Genomic DNA, 22,518 nt, shown 5'->3' on the forward strand with positions numbered 1-22,518 from the left:
TTGCAGTGGTCTTCCATTACAGTTGCCTTTAATTTTTATGTGTTTGGCATTTGAGTGAGTCGACTGATGCCATTCAGAATACCTTACAGTGAGTGCAACAGCAGATAAGGTTTAATATCTTGACATTTACGAGAATCTAATAATGAGTGTAACAATGAGAGCCATTGTCCAGACATAAGTTGTAATAAATAATGTAAGACATTACAAGACTTTACTATCGTCAATGATCATATAGGGGTAAATACCCTATATGATTCATTGATGATAGTAAATTCAAGGTACAAAAATGAAGCAACGGGGAGAGAAGATAGAAATGTTTTGTTTTTGATCTTTTATGCGAGGCACACACTGAAAATCCTCCATGTCAATTTAAACCCTGCAGATTTTGCTGCGCAGGAATGTTTTTCTATTGTGTGTCCTCCTCCTCCCTCTGAGAAATACTGGGAAAGTGTCCCAAGGATCTTCTAGCTGTCAATCAACTTGAGTTCTAACAAGGGTGTTAAAGGACACACTGAGGCGCTGGAAAGAAACACTTTCTCTTAAAGTAGGCCAACCCGGCGCATTGTACGGCTGGAACCCACCATCAGCTCTTGATTGCAATTGTCTTACACCAAGTGTAAAAGGTTATTATGTAAAGCAGCTCTCTATTTTAGTGCGTTTGTTCAGTTTAACCCATTTAGGCCTGACGTCGAAATAACAAAAACGTTTGCTCTGAAAGAATATATATTCAAAGATTTGTGCCGCATTTTTACGATTTTTCCAAAAATAGCAGACCTACCTTGTAGATCTGCTATTGTTCAATAGCTAAAGTATAACATAATGCTTAGTTAAAACACCAAATGGAAAATACATTTTCGGGTTGTGATACCAATTTTATCCATTCAGGAGAGAACTACAGGATACAGGAAGTGAAATTGTAAATGATGACAAACCCAATGAGCAGACAAAAATTGGAACTAGAACTGGAAACTGGAAGCTGATAAACTCTTTGTGGAATTCTCTCTCTCGTGATTGGATACATTTGGTATCCTGACCTGAATATGTACTTTCTGTTGAGAGTGGGAGAGTCGGCGAGATGTTACTTTACTTATAATGATTGCTATCAGAATATAGAGCTTTAACTTTTTAACAAAACACTTTTTAAAACAACAAATATCCCTTAAACCAACTTAACCACTTGTCCCAATTCAGGGCACGGATATTCTGCACAAATAGCCGAAACACAAGCTTACAATGCATCACAAAACGTGTAGGTCGGCTATTTCCAGATTTGGCGTTGAGGGAAAAAAGGACCTAGTATAGAGTCCTTCACAATTCAATTAGTAACTCCTTATGGACAAGCAGAGCTGGAGTGGTTTAAACTCTGTCAGTCCTTGTACAGTACATTTTTGACATGTGGATTGACTTTATTTCATTAATTTTTCTCCTCAAATGTTCACTTCTGCAGTTCACAGGGGGAAAATATTCAAAGAGAACAAGAAAACACCTAACACAGCTTCAAATGCAAAAGCATTGAATTGGTTCAATGCTTTAAAATTCAAATATGATCCTCCAGCAAAGCTGCTCTCTGTATTGGTGATCTCCTGTTGATGAATTGAATACACAGGACCACAATGGAAACCAGTCCCCTTGCCCCTCAGGGCTTTTTGTGTTGTCCTTTTAGCATTATTGTATAACTGTACCTCTGTACCTTAGCAAACTGTTAATAAAGCATTAAATCAATACATTGATTTGTTAAATATGACAAATACATCAGCTCTGAGTGGCCGAGGTCTCCCAGGGGTCTGTATTTGGCCTCCTGCTCTTTTCCCCTCTACACCAAATCACACATTACGTGTTGTGAGCTTGTATCGGCTGTTTTCGATGATGATCACGAATTCTATTTGTCCAGAATAGGAAATGGGTTCATGTGGGTATGGTAGGCCTATTTATCAGCACACTCGTAATTTGATCCCAGACAGCATATCATATTTTTTGTGCCCTACATGATCATACTAGTACAGCGTCATACAAAAAGTAGCAAAAGTAGCAGATAAGCAAGCTCGAAAAGTGGCGTGAAGCTACACATTTTGAGCTTGTAGATCGGCTACTTTTGATACTTTTGAATTTGAATGATGAAAATTAACAGTATTGGAAATATGAGGTTTTCCACCTGACAGAGAAGACAATACTGCATCTTGCCAATAATGTGGTAACGATGTGTTAATAATATCTGTATCCTTTTATCGGATATAAGGATGGATTTCTACATCCCAGTCTGTCTGTGTGCCCTGGTGGCCAGCCTTCACACTCAGTCTGACAGACAACCATCTACACATGCAAAGTTCTGGACTACTTGTCACGGTTCAGGTCGCGGACGCCTCTACACCAGCAGGTTCTCATGCAATCCAGGAAGTAAGCTTTGTTCACCGCTGCCATATCCTCTGTGAATAATTTAAGTGGAGGATAGGATAGGCCACACTAGTGTCTGCTTCTTGCTGCTATACGGGGCCAGGAGTACTTGAGAGGGCACTTTGATGTGTTCTGAAGCATGCTCCCGTCAGGAGAAAAAGGGAGGGAGTGCGGTTGGCCCCCATTTAGAAGTTAAAGCCAAAGTTTCCAGCTCACTTAAAAGCCAAGGTGCAGACTCATTTTGTCAACATAAAGCGGTATAATCAGAGAAAACCGGTTCAAATGGGAGAGAGTTGCTGCTGGGTTAATAAGACATCCAGAAACAGGTGTTTGGGGAGATGGCCTTTCCTTGCACAATGAGCAGCATAGATTGCCTGAACATGGCCAAAGATTAGTTTTTCCTTGTTGGATGCAAATGTGGTAAATCCATGGCTTGTGTTTGCATGAGGAAGTGAGGAATGGAATGGTTGCATACTGGCAGAGCCCAGCGGGACACACAGCCGAGGCAAACACACGTCATGTAGACTACACTCCTAGCCGCCATGTTTACCCAAACCTGTTTGTCCAGCTGCTAAGACGCCACTGTGTGGAACACCACAAGAACCAGGATGGCTTGTTAATTAAAATCGTGATTTGTCCCTTTTTTCCCTTGGATCAACAACATTATACATTACTGTCAACACAGTGAGAATAAATGCCAGGATGCCGGTGATGTGTACATGTTTGCTAACCTGACTGGCTTTGAATCAACCTCAGTGGGGGGTTTACTCATTGACATGATGATGATGGCGTACGGATACATCCCTGGGAGATCCACACAGATAACATTTGCATTATCTTCATACTGTGGCTTTAGCACATATACAATTTGAAATCTATGTTGTTGTTTATCAGAGTCTCATATAAGCAGACAACTATTCTGCAATCTCTGAATTCTATTTAGATGAATATATGTATGACTGGAAGCATTTGAAAATGATGGAGAGGTGGGAGGCAACAGACTGGCCAGACAATACTTCTGCTAAGGACCAGCGATCGCTTTTAGGAACTGACCAAAACAAAGCACAAAAAGACATGCCCAACTAACTAAAAACTGATGCTTGGAAACCTTTTCCTTTCTCTTTTGTGATAAAATACATGACAATGATTTTAGATCTATATTCTCTACAGGCCTGTGTGTAGTTCAGAATTATTTTCTGTGCTATATTCACAACAGAGAGGATTTTGTATTGTTGCATTTGATTGGCCTTGATGGGTCCCTTCTGAAGCTGAAAGACCTATAGCATTCTAAATGACATGCATTATGAAGACTTCAACAGACCTGCAGGTTCATTGATTATCGTATTATTATGCCGATATGAAGTGGCCTGTAGTGTTTACACTGTTTAAGCTTTGAGATCATCAGACTGTTGGTGATCCAGCCGTATAAAGATTTGGCCAACATCAATCAAATAAAGAAATCAAGAAAAACGTTTATCATTTATAAAAAGGCATTAAAACCAGGAAAGCGTCTGCATGTCATTTTAGAGAGATACACAAGCTCACAACATGTCACTTGTAAAGACAAATCTTGAAAGTGAGAACTACTGATAGATTGTAACTGATTGAAACATTGTATAATTGGCCTCAAGTTTTAATGGGTTAAGATCTCTAAAATATTGATCATCCAGACCGTTATAAGGTCCAGTTAGTTACTCTCCTGGAAAGCTCCTGTGATATATTTTAATATTATATCAATAATTCTGCATGAGCAAGCATGACCCATTAACTGGTGCATATCTTATTTTGGAAAGATTAATCAAGAATTTACACTGGATGATGGATCTGAGCAATAATGAACTTTTCCTCTGAATATCCATGTTTTAACAAAACTTTATTATAAAGACACGCATGTACATTTCAAATTTCAATGGAATACTGACATTGCGTGTCTAATTCACATTTTTTCCTCCATAAAGAACGATACCAAAATCTTTCACCTTATAAACAAGTGCTGCAATTTAATCTCCAAAATACAACACCACAGGCTGGACAATGAGTTTCTGAACAATATTCAAGTTGGAAATTCATGTGAATTAAACTGAAAATCATAGCAGCATCAAATCTTTACGAAGAAATAATAAAGTCAACGCAAAATTCTATTTTCCATGACATATTTTTGTTTCAAAATGTTTGATATTTTTGTCCTGACAAAACATCTCCAACTTAACTCAAAATGAACTAATTCTCAACCTAAAGATAACTCAATCTGGCATGTTCCACTGCAAATGTAAGTTGGGATAGTAAAGGCCTTCCAAATTGGGATGTGGTCAGTTAACAGTTTAACATTTTTATGGATTGAAGAATATTCCTTTGATGACTCCATAATTCAAACTCGCTTCGCAGCAGTTGATCCGTTGCTAATGGCAAAAAAGCAAAATCCAAGGCCTGACGTTCAGGCTTTTACAGTCTGTGCATTTTATTCACAAATAAACTTAAAACATCTCATAGGTAAATGTCTCTCTACTATCTATTAGTTTAAAGGATCTTCAAAAAAATAAAATAATACAACAAAAAGAATACTTCTTTGAAGGAGGGGGAAACAAAAAAACAAAAAACAAAAAAGAGTCACAAGACTTGGAAGCGCCAGGATGCCTGGTCTTTGTAGTCCAAACAGTCTGAGGTGTTAAAGTTCAGTTTCCATGAGGCGGCGGCCGCCGTCTGCTCTTTATAATCCAGACAGTCTGTGGAGTTGAAGGCCAGGCCGGGCGCACTGTACGCCTGGTGGTGGTGGGGGTGATGGTGGTGGTGGTGGTGCCCTGAGGTCTGCGCAATGTGGTGGTGCGGGTGGCCAGACATGGAGGAGCCCGCCATGGGGCTGAGCTGGTGCGGGTGGTGCGGGTGGTGATGCGAGTGCATGGGGGCCAGGTAGGAGCTGCATTCCACGCCTCCGAAGTAGGAGCCTGACCCCGAGTTGGCGTAACCTTGGCCGTACGCGGCGGCCGCCGCCGTCTGGCCGTAAGGGACCGGGTACGAGGCCGTTCCTCCGCTCGTCGTGGACGCGGACCTCTGCATGCAGGAGGCACTGGTCGGGGCGGCCGGGTCAGGCAGCGTGGCCGGCGCCGGCGCCGGGGAGATGGGCGCGGGGCTCCAGATGGACGACACGGGGGCCGTGCCGGAGGTAGAAGTGCTGCTCAGGACCCCCGGACCCCCGCCGTGGCCGGCCGAGTTGGAGACGGAGGAGGCTGAGGACGAGGAGGAGGAGCTGGACACTGCCGGCGGGGTGAACTGGCCGCTGCTCTCTGACCCTGTGCTCTCTCTGGTCGGGGAGGATTTCTTCTTCGCCGGACGGGCCTTGGCGTTGTTCCCACTCTGTGCCTGCTGTCGACATTTGGCACGACGGTTCTTGAACCAAACCTGAGGAATGAGGGAGAGGGAAAGGGTTCAGTTCAATGTTGATGTCAGTCAAAATTCAACAACTTACGATTAATATCTCTACAGGGATATTATATTAATCTTCAAATGTTCTGTCTGAACTGTAAAAACAAGTTCCAGGTGTGAATGTGTGTTAATTTGAGGCATGGGTGTTCCTGACCAAACTAAGTTTTCATGGATTCATAAAGTTAAAAATGTTGAAACGATGTAGCAAGACAGCTGGGTTAAGGTCAACTGAGCCTTTGAGGACAAGCTACTACGTATTCCCACACTTAACTCAGTGAGCCAATTTAGGCCTAGTCACTGTTCAGCATTTCACATCTTAGCCTAGTGCTCACATTTCTGGACAGAATCAGCAGAAACTCTAGAGGGAGCAGCCATAATTGCAGTAAGCCCATGAGAGCCACTAAAGCTGGTTATGTAAAGACTCTCACGCCCATTTCAAAAGAGATCAAAAGACACTCCTTATGGGGAGAACTGAGGTAAATTCTTCCTTTTACCAGAAGTCCACAGTTCAGGAAATTCATGCATACTTCATAAAAACTCCCCAAAACTGATTCCAAACGCCATCTTTATTATTATTACTGTTAAGATTATTATTGTTATTATTATTATTGTTATTATTATTATTATAGCAGCTTTATTTGTTTATTTTTTTGGAGGGGGTGTATCTAATTATTCAACGTTTCTGAGTGCCTGCGGTCAACAAGTGCAACAGCTCACCTCATGTTCACTATAACAAAAAGGATAATGATCCATTAGCTAGCCGCTTTTTAAAGGAAATTTGCTTATGCTAATTTTGTAAGAGTAGGATAATTATGCTATATTTTTTAGCCCCTCCTATATACAGGTTTAATGTTTGTTTTTAGTTCAATGTTTGTTTTAAACATTGCACATATTGTCCCTCATTATGTCTCTTTATTGTTAGTGGCATTTAATGTTTGTGTTAATTGGCACCGTTTGTTTTACATCACCTAATCAATTATAGACTTTAATATATTAGCACCCCTTACTTCACACAGGTGTGATTTTTTTAACCTTTAAACGTGCATTATAAGCCTGTGGTAATTGTGGAAATAATAACCCAATTTATATTGTTTAATGTGTGTATAGGGTACAAACCTGCACTCTTGACTCAGGTAGATTTATTTTCAGCGCCACTTCTTCCCTCATAAAAATATCGGGGTATCTTGTTTTGCCAAACAGAGATTCCAAAATGTCCAGCTGCGTCCGGGTGAACGTCGTTCTCTCTCGCCGTTGTTTCCGAGGATTACCTAAAAACACAATAACAAATTGTTATCAGCCTAAACCTAAACAAAATAGGCTACCAAACTGATGATTTATTAAAGAAGCCATTACATAGGCCTACATACATTAAACATACATGATTGCATATCATTTTAAAAAGCATATATTTTGTAGGCTATTATTATGGGTATTTTTGTGAAAGGTTTGTACACGTGTGGCTACCGTACCAGGCCACGTACCAGGATATCCCACGGATGGATGCAGCAGGTCCATAGCGGTGCCGCTCAGACCCAGGCCGTTCATCCCGTACGGGCCCTGTTTGAGGTATGACATCATGCTAGAAACGGACGCAGGAGACCGACTTTTATTGAAAAAGTGGGATTCTCCAGGTGTTCAAATCTTGACTCCAAGAGGCTCCTTTGTGAGAAAGAGAACAAGGAAAATTGGTCACTCAATTGCATGGCAATGATAAACAAAACATTGTCTAAAAGCAATCAGGCCTATAAATAGCCTGATCGACCCCCGCCGCCTATATATATATATATGTTGCCATAGATTTGAAAACGAGAAAAGCTCGCTCATATAGTTGAATATCTCATGCTTCTATATGAAACATTATAATCGATCGCGTGTTAGGCCTATAAACAGCGCAATGGATACATAGGAATACAGCGAAGTGAGCAAAACTTTATTTGTTTAAATCGAGACGTATTTGCCTAAACATTTTTGGCCTTTGTGTGGCCAAAATAATGCCCTAAAATGTCGACTTTAATTTCAAGCTGATACCATGCACAGCCTCGAATTTCTCGTCAACTTTCCATGATGCTCACAAGACTCACTCACAGTCATATAGCGCGCAAAATCAAGTTTGGAAAAACCCAACAATTTACCAAATCCCCAAGTCTGATGATGCGTTAACGTGGTTAAACGATATCCAATTATAAGCCCAGGCAGCAATCAGCCATCACTACAGTAATGAAATAATCACGTGTGAAGTCTGTCATCAGACGTGATTAACGCCATTTGACATTAGCCGATTTTTATTATTTTGACACTTGCTTTGGCAATGTAAATGGAGTCGTTGCTTTGATCAAATGAATTTCCTTAATGTTGACTACACAGTGAAGTGGATTTAATTTAGTCAGTGTGACAGGCCATGTCCGTGCTATGGTAGCACTATATTGTGATCTTAATTAAAATGGCCAATGTACAACCATATGTCACTTAAACTACGGAGATAGCATTTGGGTTAGTTTAATTCCGTTTATGGAACTTCGTAGAAGGCATTTACATGTAGCCTATATTAGGCTAAAACCGATTATATTGGGCCTGCCATTAATGTTTACACTTAGGCCTATATATCAATACAAGAATGAAATCAAGGTGTGAGCTATATACTTTATGCCTTTAAAGTGAAACCTGCACTATAGTCATTTCAATGAAGTAAAGGCAAAAATGCTAATGTTGCAAACGGGCTAATTGTATAATTACCGGTGTTATATTATTGGGCTAATCAACCGTATAGGCCCCTTTTGAGCTAACACTACTACAATTTTAAATCGGGTATTTGTTTGTAAATACTGTAGATGTTTCCAATCACATGCAATTTCCAAATCGAGGTGTGAGACAATGTCTTTAATTGGATAAGCATTTACATAAGCCAACGAGGGTCTTTTGACAGGTAAATAGTGAGAGTTTAAACAAAAACATAATTGGTTATTCACTTCATTTACTGGTAACATACTGCCACACCTTTCAATAGTCCTACTTGGGCCCATGCTGTGTGTGGACATGGGGCCGGCTAGTTTGTTTTTTACTGAGGCGTAAATCCTTAGGGCTAAATGCTCAACGATTTCCATAACCACGGGAAGTAGTTTAGGCGCATCATGTAAATGGTTGAAATAGTGCAAATTAAGAGCATTATTACAATTCAGATTCTTAAACCCACAGGGCGACAATTAGCGATGCGGAGTCTTATCGGCGAAACAGGTTCAGCCCCAAACATTGCGTTTGTTTATCTGGTTTTAGCAGCGCGATAGAGGGACTGCAAGTAACACTTTGAATCCGAGGAAACGGCCCGGAAAGTTTAAGTTATAACTTGATAATAACATAAAAAGGGAGATTTCAATTGACAGTAGTCTAATAAAAGATTATGCCTAGGCCTATTTGTAATCTCCTTTGTGAATGTGTAAATGAGTAGTCGTAATGTTTGCAAAACAAAAATAACGTCTTATCTATTATTTTTAATGATTCAATTTAGACTGTGAAAAATGTATAGGATATTGAATAATTACGTCACAATCACAAGCAATAAAATGTCATATACAGTTCATTGGTGTCAATTCTATATGGTGTCAATAACACATACGTCGAGTTGACCTAAATAGGAGGAAAAAATGAGGGAAAGCTTGCAGACTCACCTTGTTTAAAGGATCCCCTTTCTTCCACTTTATAGAATCGATCCAGACAGCGTATCATAAATATATATATCCACATGGACGAGAGTTCCTCTTAGAAAGCAATAGTAGCCAAAGGTGCGCAGCCGAAAAAGGTGCGCGCTCACTCAAAAAAACTGACCAGAAGTTATGCAAGCATGCCCCGAATATCCTTCCTGGGCTCACCACCGCTGTCCTATACTTTAGAGACTATAATGTAATGGAGCATAATGATAAAAGAACATTTCAATATGGGATCAACCGTATTTCTTGTTTCGCGTCCTGCACTCACACTGCTAAAATGATTGCCAATGTTGACGGATTGAGATTGATCACCCTGTCCTGACCAAGTCCTTCTATGAACGTAAAAATACGGCGAGAACCGCCCACTCCATCCAATCCCAGAGGCTGGGAGTCTTTACAGGCGACAGAGGCAACCAATCAGCGACGAGCTCGGAGCTCTGCTGCTCAAAGACCACGCCCCCTTCCACAATCTAAAATAAATCTCGACCACGTGAGCGCATAATTGTAGAAAACAGAGAAAAAAGTTGGTCTAAAGTTTGAATAGAATTGGGTAAGGAAATAAATATAGGCTATTTTATGATATAGGCCTAAAACATGTCTTAGAAATATAATAGTTTTCAATGTCATGTTATTGCTGTATATCATTGGAAACAAAGCAAAACAAAACATATCGGCCTATGACTATATGAGAAATTGCCTATGCAGTGAAAGAAACAAAACATGATTATGAAAATTGCAAAAGCAGGCTTACACGATAACCTAAGTAGAAATATCAGCATTTCCATTGCTGGTTCAGAAAAGTTAGCCTGCTATTCTATATATTATATAGCTTAAGAGAGCCCAATAAATAGTTATGTATTAGTTATAGCCAGCATCACTGTGGCATGGCTTTGGCTTATTCTATTTACCAATTTGAGCTAGGCTACTGTTCGCCACAGCAGAATACTTGGCCTCCAACTGTCTGATGAAGACACTTTTCAGCATCTTCGACATGAATATTAATGTGGAAAATCTTGTATAGTCCTATACCATAAACAATTTCCATGGCGAGTCTGTAAACGACCTGTTCTCCTGGGCCTCCCGACTCCCGAGTGAGAAATGGTTTCGTCAATTACTTATAGCTACTGTCAAGAAGCATTTGACTCATAAACGCACACAAACTATAATACATATTTTGTCTAACAATTAGGCATATCCAAAACAATAATACAAACATTGGATATAAAAATGCTCGTATCGAAATTAATTTAATATAATGAACGTTTTCTCTTACTATATTAAATTAATCCGATAAAAGAAAGTCTGATTGCTGCAGTTCATTTTGCTCACTGACAAGTGCACATGAGGGTCATGCGCCACTTCTGAGTGTGACATGAAAACATTAAAACCACAATTATCCCCCCCCCTTTTTAGGCCCATATAGGCTAGCTTCAGAGCGATTGATCACAAGTATGCCATCAAGATATTAACGGCGGAGTCATTGTTGTGAGGATATTGGGTCTAATCCCAAATTGCAGTAGAATTTTCTTAATACTAAGCCCGTAAATCCAGCAGGGATCAGCGAGTCTAAAGAGGAGGTGGGGGTGTACGTTTTTTTTGCGTCTCTCACAGGCAAGGATTGGAGAGGAGAGGGTCGCGGATGGATGTTGGCGGCGGTGCTTATTAAAACGATGATGCATAAAATCACCAAGTTGTTAGAAAACCGTGCAAGACAGTCGGCGCTCTTTCCATTTTTCGGGAAACGCCGCTGTAGCCTGTGGCCCCAGAACCAGTCCAGGAGGCTCTGTAAAATTCGTAATGTATAATACCTGTACACAGCAGACTATTTTAGGACGTGACATGGGGCTCAGCGGGCTACAGGCGCAGGTATATACGCAACACCCCTTGGCAGGGGCCCATGCATGGATGAGGAGGACCTGTTTTAACCCGGAATGAAACGGCGTCTGCAGCTGAACATTTTCTCTGCCGTAAAAAAAAGGGATCGATTGACTTTCCCTCATGCTGGTGTTGCAGGGTGAGGGTCCATGTGGATTTTCAATCGCTCTTATTCACAGGTAATGTGGTGTTTGGTTTCTACTTGTCTGGCATGAAATATTTGTCCAAACTGTTCAAATGTCAATATTTGGATAGCTGTGCATGCCATTCATTATATATATATATATATGCGCGCGCGCGCGCACACACACACACACACACACACACACACACACGTCTCTCTCTCACACACAGGCTATATTTCTTATTCTCCCTCAACATTTATATATATACGTATATGCCGTATGCCCGTTGCCCAAATAGCATACTTGCGTTTCACTTGTTGGACATCTTTGCTGTGATACAGCGTATAGACCTGTATACGATAAGCTGGGGTATGAGGGTACAAATGAGGAGGGTAATGGGTATATATAAAACATATATAGGTCTCCAAATGTATTCAGGGCAGGCCTGCATTTCAGCTGAGCTGACACAGCTAAAGTAGCTAGGCCGGGCAGGCATGCAGGCAGCACCAGCGCAGTGGGAGTATAGGCCTATATACAGCTAAACAAGGAGAGAGGACAGATATTTGATTTGAATATAGGCCTACCATGCATTCAACACATACACGCGCTGCAGCCACATTAGACATTGTGGGTCGTTAAGTCGTTAATGGTCGAATCTCGAATCGACTCATATAGCTCTTAAATAAACTCAAGTTTTTGCATAATTGGTTTCAATCGACCTGGTCGATTGAAACCAATTATGCAAACCATGAGTTTATTGAAGTATAAGGATGATGATGACTGTGATGATTATAGTTTAAGTTATTGATTTCTGCTGATATATATATATATATATATATATATATATATATATATATATATATATATATATATATATATATGCCTATAACACAACCTCTGTTTGTTTAATAATACAAAGGGCTTAAACTACATGCTATATCAAATGTCACAAATGTAGGCTACAAGGTGACATCTAATATAGCACTGCTCAGAAAGCATATACATCCTATAGGATTTCATATAGCAAATAATTAAATCAACCCCTTAATTATTACCAGTTAATAGTGGGAATAATTATCTATGGATCTGTGTGAAAACACACACACACACACACACACACACACACACACACACACACACACACACACACACACACACACACACTTTCATAATGCTCATTGCTCCCTAGTGTGTGAGCTTATAGAGATTTGGAACCCTCAACCGCGTGCAGAAACATGTGTGCCTGCTTTGCCCATGAATGGTCTATAAAAGAGCAGAGAAGTGAGACGGTCACCAGGGCAGGTATAGGGTGTGAAGACGTGTGCTGTCTCTCCAGTGGTTACTGTAATCTAAGGCAGAGCACCTCCCAATGGGCCTGCAAGGTAACATATCTGCACAAGATGCAGGCATTGCACTGCATTTAGATAAGTGTGCCAAGCACAATCTGAAAATAAATATGTTGCTATATCAAACTTTTTTCATGTAAGAATGGCCACAGATCGCCATCTGAAAATATATTGTTCCATGGGACACCCAGAAGCAAAGATTTGAGTTTAAGATGTTTAAGATGTAAAAATATATATTCATAGTTCATAGTGTGGCACAAAGTGACATGCTATGAGCTAGTCTGCAATTTTTTCAAGCCCAAAGAAATCTAAAAAGACATAGATGTTTCCCCGGTTTTAATGCGTTAAAGAAGTAATGTTAAACTCAGTGTATATTCTAGCCAGAACTCAGAAACTGTCTGGAACCCAAATGGACCAAAAACTCATGGCTTAATTTAATTTTAATTTAACACTTCAGAGTTAAATGAACACTCAGGAATTTACAGTGCATAGGCCTATAATTAAGGTCTGGAGAAAAGCAGAATTCACATGAGACTGTGTCATCGCTGCACTGTGTCGTCACATGCACAGACAGCGACCTAGCCTGCTCATCAAGCTATGACATCACCAAATTATAATGTCTTACTATATAAAGAAAATGTTGATGCATTGATTGGTTTGGTCCGAGAGGCTGTGAACACATTAGTCAAAGGTAGATCCATGCAGGATATATAGATGAATTATATATTCATATTTTTTTAAGGATCAGCCACGGTCCTTAAAAAGATTAGCAGCAAAAACATAACAAGAAAACAGCAGAAACAATTAATGCTATAAACGTATGTTATTGTGAATGCAGCGCATCAGAAGTCTATTCCAAAATAACATATCCTATATGTTTGCGAAAGGTTACACTGAACTGAATATTTACTATCAACAATTTTCAAAATAGCTACAGACTGGACAGCCACTATTTTAGACACATTCAATGCTGAACTTCTTTCTCTAGAATGGATATTGTTGCTGTCAGGCAGAAAAAGCTTGTAATGTCCAAAAATATATAACCCAAGTCCCAAAAGATCCAAGTTATTACTTACTTCATAATACTTTACATTGGCACACACGCGCGCGCACACACACACACACACACACACACACACACACACACACACACACACACACACACACACACACACACACACACACACACACACACTTAACCGCTTGAAACCTTGACATCCTTAATTTAGGAATGTAGGATATTTTCCAAAATTTGCCAACATTTCCAAAAATAGCAAAAATAACATGCTCTCCAAGCTCACAATGACTTGTGATGCGATGCGTTGTGATCTTGTAGATCTGCTATTTTCTCAGCTTTTGTCATACAACAAAGTATAAGATAGGGAATTAGTTTATGAAAAAAACTCACAAAAAGTACATATATATATATATGTATGTACTTGTACTATATATATATATATATATATAATTTGGAGATACAATGTTTCCGTCCAGCAGTGACGACATACTATAGTGCTTGGTATTATAACTCTTAAACTGTGTTGACGGCATCTGGTGACCTTCATATACAACAATGAGAGTTTTCCATATACTGAATCAGAATCAACTTAATTGTCACATGTCCATTGTTTTTGTTGTTTTTCAGGAAGAGAAAAAGGACAAAAAGAAATCAAACAGCAAAATATCCACATACACAGTACTGTAAGTCTATATGTGCAGCTGGCACTTTTGACTGAATAATATACATATACTTTCTTTTTTCATGTATATATTTAAACTAAGGCTGTAAAGTTTATGTGAAACATTACAGTACATGTTTTGTAGCAACAGTATATCAGTCCATCTGTAGTTGAAAATATTACAAAGTAAAATCTGAGGGTCTCTAAACATTGACCCAAATGCACCTTTAAGAGTCTCCTCAGAGATAAATGAACACTGTGCTATTTATTTTTCATTTGAAAGCTTTAACTATACAGACAGTAAATGATGACTAAAAGCTGACCAGGGAGTCTCTCTCTCTCTCTCTCTCTCTCTCTCTCTCTCTCTCTCTCGCACTCCACGCTGACATTTTATAGAGTCAAGAGTGTAGTCACTTGACCTGGTGCCACATTCTTTCTGCATTCAACAACTGTGTAATTATGAACTTACCTTACCAGAGACACAGACCAAAACCCACAGAGCAGATAACAGACAGTCATCTTCTGGACCTGTCCAGGCACAGAAAGAAAGAAAGAAAGAAAGAAAGAAAGAAAGAAAGAAAGAAAGAAAGAAAGAAAGGAACCCAATTAACTAAAGAGAGACAGGTATATTTATATTTGTTATGTAGTGGACTGGTACATACAGTATAAAACATAGGGAAAATAAGTGTACAGTATATTGTAATGAGAGAAAGGGAAGGTCTGTGTGTGTGTGTGTGTGTGTGTGTGTGTGTGTGTGTGTGTGTGTGTGTGTGTGTGTGTGTGTGTGTGTGTGTGTGCGTGCGTGCGTGCGTGCGTGCGTGCGTGCGTGCGTGCATGCGTGCGCGCATGCGTGCGCGCATGCGTGTGTGTGCGTGCGCGCATGCGTGCATGTGTTCAAACAGCCCTGAGCACAACACACACATTAATGATAGATCTTCAACGCGGTATCTTTGCCTAACATACCATGGGAAATTCAGGATTAGCTTTGTTGGTACAGTTGACGAACGGCACGAGAGCTGCTGCCGTGTGGGATTCAATTCTGTGTCAAGTGTCAAGCTGGCATGACTAATGTACTGTGGCTGTGATTTATGACACCCGAGGAGATGGGACAGAAATAGGAAATCAACGATTGAATAAATAAATAAATAACAGAAATAATAATAATGATAATAATAACAACAATGACAGGTGTTTAGGGTTAGGGCCGTTCTCAAACATTTTCGTGCCAAGGACCTCCAAATTCCCCAGAAGAGAAGATGTATATCTGCCATTTATAAGTATAACCACAATAACATTTAGCTGGGGATACCCAGGAACCCCTCCAAGGATCCCTGGGGTAACCGGACCCCACTTTGAGAACAACTGATTTATGACACCCGAGGAGATCGGACAGAAATAGGAAATTAATGGATTAATGAATAAATAAATAACAGTAATAGTAATGACACTAATAACAATGAGTTTGCTATTTACAACAAAGTAGAAATGATTCGTTGCCACAATATATATAGGGTTTGCTCTGATGCAAAGTGAAGTAATGATGGGAGGAGAGAAGAGGAAGGACATTTGCTTTGGCAATGTAAAGTTATCTTTTCTCATGTCAATAAAGCTCCTTTGAATTGAATAGAATTGTGAGAGAGAGAGAGATATAGAGGTAGATAGAGAGAGAGAGAGAGAGAGAGAGAGAGAGAGACTGAGAGAGATAGAAAGAGAGAGCGAGAAACAAGGGAGAAGCATGTAGCTGTCCGTCACAGTCCCGAAGGTCCCGCCCCTCTCATTAGGAAGGCAAACAATGGGGGGGTGATGATGAGAGATCGGGCTGAACAAATGAGGAACAGGAGGGAGAAATCAGACACCAGAGCCACAAAACCAACTGACCCCGACCACCACACACACCCCTCCAATACCCAGCACCCCACACACATAGAGAGAGGTGTGTGTGTGTGTGTGTGTGTGTGTGTGTGTGTGTGTGTGTGTGTGTGTGTGTGTGTGTGTGTGTGTGTGTGTGTGTGTGTGTGTGTGTGTGTGTGTGTGTGTGTGTGTGCGTGCGTGCGTGTGCGTGTGCGTGCGTGCGTGTATCTGCGAGCGCGTGTGTGTTGCGGGAAGGAACAGGGAATGGTCTGGGGGGGCATGAGCAGAGAGTAAGGAGACTTCCAATCCTTTTAGGATTATGCTTCTCTCTCTCTCTCTCTGTGCTCCTCGCTCTTTCACTCTACTGCCCTCAGGCAATCACGTTAAAACTTGCATGGCTAGTGTTCATTCAGATATCCCTAACAATGCGTACCGGTGGTAACCATGTGAGCGTTGGCAAGACACACAAGAATGCACAGATTCAGTTCCCCGTGACCCTGCCTGTACGGCAGGAAAAAGGAGAAAAGGAAAGGAAAAGAAAAGAAAATATCGCAGCCGATAAAGAATTAACCCTTCAGGAGAATGGCTGTAGAAGACCATTCGGCCGTTCGGCACAGCGAAGAATATTCAGCGCAGTAAGTGTTTATGGGGGTAGAGTAGAGACATTTAAAACGTGATGTTCTGCGAGGGTTCAGCTGACACGGGAGGTTAGCAATTTCATAGTCCCACTGTCCCAGAATTACTGTGATGTCACAATACACTGACTCTGGGGCACATTTCACTGCTTTAGCCTCATTTCTGTCGTGCTCAGTAAATAGCAGATCTACAAGCTTGTATATCTGCTATTTACTGCATGCAATATCAGCATGCAGTAAATAGCATCGGTTGCTGACAGTGTTGGTCAGCTATAAACTTAAGCATCTTCTATTGTTCCTCCAATGTCATATCACTGTCTATAAATGTTCATGTGCACTTATTTTGCTATATGTACAGTAGCTGTACATCATACTGTAAATAGTTCTTAATCTGCATATACAAAACACTGGAAAATAGATTATAAAAAGGGAGCTCGGGCAAAACAAGTCCGTCCCTTTGCGGCGGATACTCTTGCATCTTTCTCCAACCAGACAGTGCAAACGGGAATTGCCATCCGACCTTATCTCCAGTTCCAGTCAACTAGCCCATTTTGGGTGGGGAACCCCTTTTGGTGTTGCATTATGTAATGCTTTAGCTATTGAAAAATAGCAGATCTACAAGCTCATAGCGCGCCACCAAGTGGCGCGCTACGAGCTTGTAGGTCTGCTATTTTTTAAGAATCGTGAAAAGTGACATGAAAGTGTTTGAGAACGACTGACATAGAAAAACAGCTTTTTCAAGAAAACAGTCAGGATTTAGAAGATATTTGCAGAATCGTTCCCAGGTCAAAATGGGCTAGAGGCTCTGAGAGAGTTTGCACCATCAACAGAGCTGGCCATTTGATAGGATTCTGGCACTGCACCTAATCAATCTGCGGCATAGAGCTGCCAGAAGACCTGTAACAAAGCTCAAAGAGCCTCACAAATGGCATAGTCCCAGGGATAAGCCCCTGCACAGGATTACATATTGATTCTGAACGTCTAAAAAAAGCTTATCATATGAAACCGCCACAGACTACAAAAGTAGCAGAGTCTATGCATGAACCCCCCTTTTAGAGAGGGGCATCAACTTTCAAACACGGAGCATGAACCAAAACAGAAATAAATGGTGGAGAAATCAATGGGAGGGATAAGGTACGGAATAGCGCATTGTTACTGAGAAATCACAGCACAAGTTTGCCCAGGTTTCTCCTCAGCCAAAGGCCGTGCTGAGGGGGAGGAGACTGTTCCGTGTTTAAGAGCTTGATGTACTACGTTGCATGCAGTGTCGTGCACAGCAAAAACAGCAGATCGGTTATTTTCAATACAAGACTCAAGCAAGCAACTGAATATAACTCTTCCGTTAGCAGCGTGTTGAATCGTTAACAAGTTCAAAATGCTTTTCGGTGTCACACTGCTAGGAACGAATATTTTGTGTTAAACTGTTTTACCATGTGACAATACTATTTTATCCTATATTGCCTTCAACAGAAATGTATTAAAGGTTCAAATTGAAACACAGAGCAGACTGCAGATTTGGGGTCAAAAGATTAAATAAAAGATTTGTTTGATAAGGAGTTTATCTAATCTGAATAATTTGCTTTCTGAGAACCCCAACCCGGCCATTGCTTGGACTTAAACCTATGACCTTGCAGTTACCAAGATCAGCACGCACCTCCACATGTCTGTCAGACGAACAGTATACTTGCCCAACACCAGCCTTCAAAACACACATGATAGATAATATCTAATGCATAGCACCTGAAATGGAAGCATAGAATGCTAACTGATACGTGGCTCTCAAATACCTTTTATATTCCACATCTTTACTCAGTTGGACTGAGAGAAGGGGTGTCCTCTATTAGATGACAGAAACAGAAAACAAAACAAAAACAACAAACCACAAACAAACTACTGTGTCCTTGATACAAGAGGCAGCGCCAAATACAGCCATTTACCCTCCATCAATAATCCTCGCTTAATAATCAGATTAACTGATATCAGGTGTGCAGATGACTTGCGGCAGAAAAAAACAACTAAAGGATGATGGGCAGAGCGGGGGTGAACAACGTAGAGTCCCCTAAGCCAAGTCCAACCCCCCCAAAACCTAATTAGAATTGATTTATTATGGATCAGGTAGCTTATCAGGTATGAGAGGGAATTACCATGGTAAGCCAAAGGGTTGTGGCAGGTCGCCACTGAATGGTAAAATCAATCTAAGTTGACTCACTGTTCTCTGGCTCTGCATTCTGAGGGGAACACAGCAACTCTGGCATCACGTTATGTTTCCTTAAGGATTCTAGGTGGTGTAATAATTTGAATTTCTCAGTTAGATTCCAGGCAGAGATATGTCTGTCTCTCCCCATAACGAAACAAAACGATAGCTTGGGATGATTTGGGCTGGCATGCTTTATTGGCAGCACCACAAGACTTCACTCAGTGCTGTAATGGATTGGATGATATTGGGCATTAACTACTTAACCCCTATATCATTTACTTTGTTAACCGGAGACCCTCAGGGGGTCTATGCTGGACCCCTCCTTATTGTCCCTCTACAACAAATCTCTTCACTGAAAATAGACAATCTACAAGCTTGTGAGATCAGCTATTTTTGCCTAATGTTCACCCCAGAATAGTGGTTAATACGCTGAGGAGCTTATGCATCAGAACACCTTTCAGACATTCAAATTCTTTGTTTCTACAGCCTCTTGTTGAATCTGGCTTCAGTTCAGCACCGCAGCAGCACAGTAGTGGCTCCTTTCTCTCCCTGGGCAACGTAGAAAAGTTCATCAATATGTTAATGACTTAATCTTTAAACACTTAAAGAAACCATTAATAAACATTGATTTGAACACTTGCCACCAGTGACTCACATTAATCCACTGCAAATAGCTGATACACAAACTACAGCGGAGGGCAATTTGTGAAGGATTACCAATTGAAATTGGACGAGTAAGAAATTGATCACAGTTTTTCTGGCGGGATAAAACGGTGCTAATTCACACTTTTAGCTGATGACTCACTCTGTTTCTCAACATGAGCATACTCTTAAACTCACGCTGAAATTCAATTCAGCTCAATGACAATAACAGATTTGGACGTTGTAAATTATTTCAATTCATATGAATACTGCCAGGAGTGAGGGCGCCCTAATTGGGATGACAAAGCTAAAAAATACTCATGCATGCAAATGCAAAATGTATGTTTTGTTTTTTTCATAATTGTTCACAGAAGATGTTTGTCCCCAACCACATAATGGAACTATGTATAGATTTAGGTCATCAAGAAACACATTTCAGAAACAAGGGCAAAATTCATTGCAATAACATTTTCTGCTACAGAACTGTTTTTACAGAACAAAGTTTTGTGACGCCACAAAAGTTGTCTAACAAGATTCAAAGACTTTAAAATGCTATGTGCATGGGAAGGTGAAATTCAATATAGTAGCACAACTACTACAAACATATGCTTTTGCACAAAAATATACAGAAGAAACGTTATACATGTGAAGAAATTTGACTACAAGCATGGAATGTGAAAGAAGATTTGGTCTCCAGCCCAGTGATCGACAGCACTGGGCTATTTGCCAAATGTCCATTAAACAGACACATGCAAAGTAACTGAAGACAATACCCATGGCAGTAGTCAGATGTAGGAATCTCTTTGTCGGGCCCAAAGATTATATTACAACACGGACAAGCAGGTGAATACAAGCAGGTACAACTTCATATAACCTCCATGACCATGTAGGACACACATGGAGTTCTCTGAACAGAGGACTTGCAATGATTAAGTGTCAGGACGCCTGCACGCAGAACTAAGACAGTAGACAGAAGTGTTTGCTGACAAGACGATTGCTGATTTAAAAGTAAAACTAATTTCTGAATTCCTTGGCACAGTTAGATGTGCTGTCGCCTCACAGCTAGAAGGTCCTGGGTTCGATTCCCACTGGGGGATGCTGTGGGCGCATCAACAGTACCCATACCTGAGGCGGAGTTGGCGAAAGGGCCTTTCTGTGTGGAGTTTGCATGTTCTCCCCGTGTCCCATAGGGTATGTACCCTCACAAAAACATACAGTAATCCTGGTCTCTGAACTACCTCGACCTGGCCAGCCTGATGGAGGGGAAAGGAACTGGTCGAAATAACGTGTTCCTTCCAAACGCTACGGCCGGCTGGGGAAACTTTCCCGTCAGGTGAAAAGAAGCAGCTTGGACTCCTCATGCATAGGAGGAAGCATGAGGTCAGTCCGCTGCCCCCCAGGTTGGCAGAGGAAGTGTAGCGCACATTATATAATTGACACTAGGTGAAAAAATGGGTTGTAAAATCGTGGGATAAATAATATTAGTATTATTGAATATTGAAGTCATGAGTCATTGTTATTCCTTAAATTACAAAACTGGAATATTTTAAAGAATGTGATAATCTGTGGACTTTTTTTTTTCTTTTTTCATAAAAAGCAACAAATCAATTGTTTTTGTGGTTGTATGATGTTAATGAAATTAGTGGATATATGAGATTGTCTGAATGTTGTCAAAGAATGCATTATTGTTATGCAATGTAAATTAAAAGGCAATGTTTAAATACAGTTGTTGTCCAAGTGCCATGTTGTCATAAAATATGAGTGACCTGTCATTGACCAAGGTTAGGTTTTTGCAAATGGAGTGTTTAAACTAAAGTGTTGTCTCTGCACAGTCATCAGCATTTTGTTGGAGGATGCTCTGCTAACAGTGATACGTTCTACAACAATAACATGATGCCTTTAATTTCCAGAATAGATGCATTTCATAAACACTGATATGGATATATATATATAGTGATATATAATCACTGCATCTAGACAATCAATGTGAAACAAATATTCCTGTGCACCAAGAATAATCTCAGTGCTGGGAAAAGTATTTTTTTTTTTAGAAAGCTTTAAAGAAATGAGAAGAGATTCCTGCCATTTCACTCTAAAACCCAACAGGCTGGTTTGGCCCTTGAACTATGACCCTCCATGGAACAGGCCCAACTGCCGATCAGAGCAAATGAGTCACTGATTTTGTGGAGGCACCGGATTTGTTCCTCCAAAGCTCTTTGTGTGTACCAGAGAGATCCAAACCTCAATAACCAAATAAGATTAAGATTACAATCTTTATAGCGCTACGTTTAACAGATAAGGCTAATGAGAGTGGGCCACATTTTCAATACTATTAGTTCTCATCAACCGCTGATTAAATGAGGACACCTTCTGATTCAAAGAACAGGAGGGCAGATTTTCTTTTGTTTCGATTTTTATTTGTTATTGAAAACTTCAATAACAAATAATGCATAGTTTTAGCACACATGAAGCATATTTTTGTCTTTATAGGCATATATGGAAACAGACAGCTTCCATTTTCATTGCTGGTTCGTTGATGATAACTGCATAACTCACTACAAAGATGCAGTAACAGATGATGCCTTTACCCACAACATCCTGCAAGGTTAAACTTGCCTTGCCCAAATAAATAATGGGGATAACACCTTCCTACAAA

At 40.4% G+C, this 22,518-nt stretch overlaps 1 protein-coding gene across 2 annotated transcripts; it reads right to left on the reverse strand.

Annotated features, from left to right (window-relative positions):
• Window positions 1–4,998: 4,998 nt before the first annotated feature.
• LOC308311177 (homeobox protein OTX1 B-like) lies at window positions 4,999–7,389 on the reverse strand (the record flags this gene model as incomplete). 2 transcript variants are annotated; one of them, XM_080757770.1, is made up of 3 exons in its annotated part: window positions 4,999–5,787; window positions 6,928–7,079; window positions 7,293–7,389. In XM_080757770.1, 3 exons carry the CDS (start codon window positions 7,387–7,389, stop codon window positions 4,999–5,001), a joined length of 1,038 nt encoding a protein of 345 aa, XP_080613896.1. The 2 variants fall into 2 exon arrangements, with proteins under 2 accessions (XP_080613896.1, XP_080613895.1); XM_080757769.1 differs by having other exon boundaries at window positions 7,266–7,389.
• Between the last annotated feature and the right edge of the window lie 15,129 nt (window positions 7,390–22,518).

This window comes from Protomyctophum bolini (assembly GCF_963924005.1).
Source record: "Protomyctophum bolini genome assembly, chromosome: 3".
Classification (NCBI taxonomy): Eukaryota; Metazoa; Chordata; class Actinopteri; order Myctophiformes; family Myctophidae; genus Protomyctophum; species Protomyctophum bolini.